This window comes from Amia ocellicauda, chromosome 19, assembly GCF_036373705.1.
Source record: "Amia ocellicauda isolate fAmiCal2 chromosome 19, fAmiCal2.hap1, whole genome shotgun sequence".
Lineage (NCBI taxonomy): Eukaryota > Metazoa > Chordata > Actinopteri > Amiiformes > Amiidae > Amia > Amia ocellicauda.
Window position 1 is genome coordinate 26,056,058 of NC_089868.1, and position 6,870 is coordinate 26,062,927.

Here is a 6,870-nt window from a genome sequence, read left to right on the forward strand (position 1 = left end):
ATGGTAAAGACGTGGTAAAAAAATAATTTATAATAATTTGTATTATTGTTACTCCTGGTACAGATTTGCTTGAGTTTTGGTCCAGAATTCAGAATTAATTATTTTGAACCGATTTACTACCTGCCGTGGGGCCCACATGTTCCTGCTCTGTCCGTCTGCTTCGCTTGTGCAGAATCAGTGTCAAACGGGACACACGTCCTCCCTGGACCCTGGACAGCAGCTGGACTGCACTGCCAATCTGTGGACACACTCACTGACTTCAGTACCATTGGCACTAACGCCAGCGCTGGGATCCCAGTGACGCTGCACCGCACACAGCCTCGTTGCTGGTGCTGTTCGGGGCCTCGGTGGCAGGTCCGGTTCTGGCCCGGGTCAGCGCTGTCATCATCCAGCACATCAGCTCCAATTGTGAGAGGATGTTCGGGTACAGAGACGCAGTGGCGGCCGGTGGCCACCAGGCGGCGCTACAGGCCACTGTCGCTCGGCACACTACGTCATGGAAACAGCATCAGCTGATATCTCTGACGTCATTCACAGCTACCTTAACGAACAAGTGGCGAGAGAGAAAAACAGCTGACGTCAGAATTAAAGACTTGTTCTGATTGACCGCCCCCTTCCTCCTGATGATATTATTGCTATTGTCACTCGCGTGTTAATTGTAGTTACACACTGAGGAGCTGCCTGCGCCTGAGACCGGCTGTCCCGATCTCGGTTCTATATATATCTGCGGTCCAGACCCGGCCTTGCCCTGCCTGTCTGGCGGCACTGACAGCTGCGCATGGCGGCCCTGTGGGACCCCCGGACTGACCCTGTCCCGCACAGACCCTGCGGGTTAGAAACAGCGTGCGTGGATCACTGTCCGCCGGGAGTGCCTCTGTGACACGGGACAGACCGGGCTGCTGTGTGCGCACGGCGGCATCTATAGGTCCGGTGTGGAGGGGGTGTCTGCTACGTGCCCAAAACCCGTGTCCAGCCAGTGCACAGGCGTGGCCGCCAGCGTGGGTCGGCACAGCCCCTCTCGGGCACTGGAGCTGCTCGGGATGACGGGCGGCCCGGGGGCAGGACTGTCCCTCCGCACTCCGGCGCACTGGAGCTCGGCGCACGCATGACAGGCGGCGGGCAGCGCTGCGCTGGTCTGGCAAGGAGAGACGGGCAGGGATTACACGTGTGCGGACCTCTGTCCTGCGTGGGGCTGCGCTGGGGCGGCACTGCCCACCGACAGACGTGGCACACGCCGCCGGGCGCCGGAGCCGGGGGTCCAGCAGAGAGACGAGCAGAGCTGTATCCTCCCTCCCTCTTTCCGTCTCTCTCTCTCTCTCTCTCCCTCTCTCCCCTCCCTCTCTCTCTCCCCTCCCTCCCTCTCTCTCCCTCTCTCTCTCCCCTCCCTCCCTCCCTCTCTCTCTCAGTCTCTCTCCCTCTCTCTCTCCCTCCCTCTCTCTCTCTCTCTCCCTCTCTCTCCCTCTCTCTCTCCCCTCCCTCCCTCTCTCTCTCTCTCTCTCTCTCTCTCTCTCTCCCTCTCTCTCTCCCTCCCTCCCTCTCTCTCTCTCTCTCTCTCTCTCTCTCTCCCTCTCTCTCTCCCTCCCTCCCTCTCTCTCTCTCTCTCCCTCTCTCTCTCCCCTCCCTCCCTCTCTCCCCTCCCTCTCTCTCTCTCTCTCTCTCTCACGCACAGGCACACTCTGTCTCGCTCGCTCTCGCAGTTATTTATAGCTCCGAGGGCCTCTGACTACTAACTCATCTGTCTTGGGATTTAGACAATAGAAGACAGAAGGACAAAGAATAAAGCTCAAAAAGAAGGACGAGGCACCGGGAGAAGCTGGCCGAGGCGCACGGTGTGTGAGCTGCCCTCTCCCTGCCCTCTGTCCGCGGCTCGGGGGCGATGCGCTGTCCGGCGGCGAGTCTGGCTGCGGGCTGCCTGTCCTGCGCGCTGCTGCTGCTGCTGACCTGCGCGCCGCCCTGCGCAGGTGAGTCCGGGACACTTGTTGATCTTAGGAAAATAAGGATCATAATGGGATCTTAGTTACATTGTACTTCAGGCAGGCTTCACCTTGTGTTTTGCAGCCTTGATTGCCGATCACGCTCGTTGCCTTGGTTTACTGTCATGTGTGTGTTACTGTTAGTGTGTGTGTGGTGCTGATAGTAAAATGTTGCCACGAGAATAATTATAATAATAATACATACAATTTAAAGTGACTAAAAACACTTTGTCTGCATGTGACAGTACTTTTCGCATGACTGGGTGTGTGTTAGGGTGGCAGTGAGACATGCCAGCCGGACCAGGCTGTGCTGCAGATACAGTGAGGAGTGTGCTGTAGCATGGCGAACAAGTGATACAGTACAGTTTACCATGGTCAAATATGTGCTTACAATAGTGGTGACCCATGTTACCATGTAAACATGGTAATATATGGTAAAACACTAAAACATGCATGGCACAATCATGGTTATAACGTGGTAAAACTGTGGTAAAAACATGGTACATATTTAGTAAAATCACAGTAACAATTTGGGACAACATGGTAAAATCATGGTAAAAATATTGTTAAAAGTGGTAAATCACTGTAAAAGCATAGTAAAATCATGGTAACATACAGTGTAGCATGGTGAAAATATGGTATAGTACATACACGAACACATACACTCAGACCACATAGTCAACGACTGCCCCTTGTCCCCTACGGACGCCGCTACGGACGCCCCTTTGTCCGCTTGCCTTCGCACCCCGCACTGGATTTAAACCTGCTTTTGTAATTCACTTTAATCACACGTTGCAGGTTCAGCTCGTTACAAAGCAGAGCAGCAGCAATATAATTAAAGCATGTAAGACTAATAACCTGTGGCAAAGAAATGTGCAGTTTAGTGTAGTGCGTTGTGTGTGCAGTGTCTGGTGTAGTGTATTCAGTGTACATTGTCTAGTCAAGTGTATAGTGAGTGGTGTATTGTATGATCAGTGTGTAGTAATGTGTAGTGCAAGGTCTGGCCTGAACAAAATGAAGGGCCGAGTGATATAAGGTTGTCTTTAGAAAAGACATTAAAGTTCATGAGCTGGCATGTGTATCTATCTCTCTATCAGTCTCTCTATCCCTCTGTCTACCCATGCCGTGTCTTAGAGCTCATGTAGCGCGCAGAGTGAGTTGCAGATTGTGCTGTGTTGTTTGCTACACTGTGCTGTGTGTTGTGACATCGTTTCCCTTACACCACGCAGCCCTCCGGGGTGGGGGCTCAGCCTGGGGCGAAGGAAGCGTGTTTGTTCTCCATTACCTGTGCGCTGATTATACTGAGCGAGTCTCCAGATCGGGTTTTTAATGAAGGGCCTGAAAGCGCGTTGCCGCCTGAGCCGCGTGTTAATGAGAGGCTCCTGATGTGTTAATTACCCGCGCAGTCATCAAAAGATCCTTTCAGCCCCGACCTCCCCTACAAACCCCCCCACTCCCCCCCAGCCCGGGGCTTCTCCCTGAGGCCCACCCTCCTGTGGAGTGCAAGGAAATAATAATGATGAATAAATACATGAATACATTCAAGATCAATCTCCCCTTCTCTCTCTTTCTTGTCTGTTCCCCTCTCTACTTTTCTCCCCACTGTGCCTCAGGGCTCTGTGCTACTCTCGCCCTGCAACCCCAAACAACACACCCTCAGTCTGTGTGTCGGTCAGTCAGAGGGGCAACACAGGGTAACACACCTGCCTAACGCAGAGAGAGTGTGCCGCTAAAGAAGGGCTGCAAACCCTGTGTCGGTCTGTGGGAGGCAGAGCTGTGTGAGAGAGGACAGATACAGGTTTTTGTTGTTGTCGTTTTTGTAGGTTACAGAAGTAGCCAGTCTCTGCCAACTCCGTTATCTGTTGCGGCAGTCTGCGGGTCAGTGTGGGTGTGGGAGTGTCTGCTGAAAGATTGTGCCCAAGGTGTCTAACTGGAAATGGGCAGTCCTCGTCCAGATAAGAGCTGTGGGGTGTGTTTGTGTGTGTGTGTGTGTGTGTGTGTGTGTGTGTGTGTGGACATTCAAGATGTCAGGCGTGTGTTCCTTTTTCCTGCCCATATCTGTGTGTCAATATTGACCATGAGAATCAGTGAGAGCAGATAAGGACACCTCGGGCAGGAGTGCAGTAACCCCAGGCACTGGGACTGGGACTAGGCCTGACTGCTGGAGCTGCAGAGGTGTGTCCCGAGTGCAGAGGTGGGCTGGTCTGTGGGCGTGTCCACTGTCCTGGGATCAGCTGTGTCTCTCAGCACAGCCCGGGCACAGCTCGGTGTGGGCGCCTGGGGTCTGAGCTGTGGGCAGTGGGGGGACAGGGCTGTGGATTGGGTTGGGTGAGTGTGTTACAGGAGAACAGGAGGGACAGGAGGAGCAGAGTCTTTCAGTCTGAGAAGTGGAGGGAGAGCTGCAGAGCTTCCCCCCCCGTGGGGACAAGCTGTAACCTGCTGCCGCTTCCTCATCTCGCCATCTGTCCCTCCACACCCCCGACAGCCCAGTCTCCCGGCCATCCCAGTGTCCTGCAGCAGTGTCTGTCTCCATTGTGTACGACATCTTAGCTCACCAGCCTCCTGTTTGCAGCTTCTCTGCACAGACACACACTCAGACACACAGACACACACACACGCAGACAGACACGCATACAGACACACTTATACACACAGAAACACACTCAGATACACACACACACACACACGCAGGCACACAGACAGACACACGCAGACAGACACACATACAGACACACTCATACACACAGAAACACACTCAGACACACAGACACGCAGACAGACACACATACAGACACACTCATACACACAGAAACACACTCAGATACACACACACACACACACACACAGACACACTCATACACACAGAAACATACTCAGATACACAGACACACACGCAGGCACACAGACAGACACACGCAGACAGACACACATACAGACACACTCATACACACAGAAACACACTCAGATACACACACACACGCAGGCACACATACAGACACACTCATAAACACAGAAACACACTCAGACACACAGACACACACGCAGGCACACAGACAGACACACGCAGACAGACACATACAGACACACTCATACACACAGAAACACACTCAGATACACACACACACACACGCAGGCACACAGACAGACACACGCAGACAGACACACATACAGACACACTCATACACACAGAAACACACTCAGATACACACACACACGCAGGCACAGACAGACACACGCAGACAGACACACATACAGACACACTCATACACACAGAAACACACTCAGATACACACACACACGCAGGCACACAGACAGACACACGCAGACAGACACACATACAGACACACTCATACACACAGAAACACACTCAGACACACAGATACACACACACACAGACAGACACACGCAGACAGACACACATACAGACACACTCATACACACAGAAACACACTCAGATACACACACACACACGCAGGCACACAGACAGACACACGCAGACAGACACACATACAGACACAATCATACACACAGAAACACACTCAGATACACACACACACAGACAGACACACTCATACACACAGAAACACTCAGATACACACACACACAGACACACACACGCAGACACACAGACAGACACTCATACACACAAAAACACACTCAGATACACACACACACAGACAGACACACTCATACACACAGAAACACACTCAGATACACACACACACAGACACACACACGCAGACACACATACAGACACACTCATACACACAGAAACATACTCAGATACACACACACACAGACAGACACATGCAGACAGACAGAAACACTCAGATACACACACACACAGACAGACACATGCAGACAGACAGACAGACAGACACACACTCAGATACACACACACACACAGTCAGGCACAGAGACAGTCAGACAGACACGTTTCTGATGCTCATTGTCCTGTTCTGGGGCTTTGTAGTTCCCTCTGGCTCTTGGGATGATAGTTTCATGAAGTGTTTTATTCCACGTCTTTGTAGTTGTACAGTGATGATGATTTACATTGTTCAGTTCATTTTGTATCATTTTTGTGACATTTTTGTGGTTGTTTGTTTGTTTGTTTGTTTGTTTGTTTGATAGAACAGTTTGTTACCATAGCAAGGGACCATCAAAGCAGGGAGAAGCAGATTTAAATGATTGGCGAGAGTCCAGACTCTCACTGCTCACAGCTCACACTGACACACACAGGAGAGAAACATATGTCTGGTCACCCCCCCAACCCCCTTATTTCCTGATCTGTTGGATCTCTGCTACAGCTGTTTAGCACATGTGCGTGCCCTGTGCCCCTGTCCCCTGTGCCGCTGTGCCCCTGTCCCTTTGTCCCCTGTCCCCTGTGCCACTGTGCCCCTGTCCCTTTGTCCCCTGTCCCCTGTCCCGCTGTGCCCCTGTCCCACTGTGCCCCTGTCCCTTTGTCCCCTGTCCCCTGTGCTGCTGTGCCCCTGTCCCTTTGTCCCCTATCCCCTGTGCCGCTGTGCCCCTGTCCCTTTGTCCCCTGTCCCATGTCCCCTGTGCCGCTGTGCCCCTGTTCCTTTGTCCCCTGTCCCTTTGTCCCCTGTCCCCTGTCCCTTTGTCCCCTGTCCCACTGTGCCCCTGTCCCTTTGTCCCCTGTCCCACTGTGCCCCTGTCCCTTTGTCCCCTGTCCCCTGTGCCGCTGTGCCCCTGTGCCTTGTCCTCTGTCCCTTGTCCCGTCCCTTGTGCATTTGTCCCCTCTCCCCTGTCCCCTGTGCCGCTGTGCCCCTGCATGACTCCAGGCTGTGCTCATCTCAGTGCTGGGGAGGGAGGGGCCAGAGCTGACACAGACACCCAGGGTTTACTATAGGGGACCAAAGGACACACAACGCACCAC

At 52.9% G+C, this 6,870-nt stretch overlaps 1 protein-coding gene across 3 annotated transcripts in view; it reads left to right on the plus strand.

The window, feature by feature from the left end:
• The first annotated feature begins 1,583 nt into the window (after nt 1-1,583).
• LOC136714746 (uncharacterized) overlaps nt 1,584-6,870 on the plus strand; it is a 10,312-nt gene continuing 5,025 nt past the window's right edge. The window contains exon 1 of one of the 3 annotated variants that reach the window (XM_066692353.1): nt 1,584-1,961. In XM_066692353.1, coding sequence (XP_066548450.1) covers nt 1,877-1,961 — 85 coding nt within the window. In that variant the 5' untranslated portion in view covers nt 1,584-1,876. The remainder of the gene's footprint in view (nt 1,962-6,870) is intronic. The other 2 variants (XM_066692352.1, XM_066692351.1) reach the window with 2 other exon arrangements.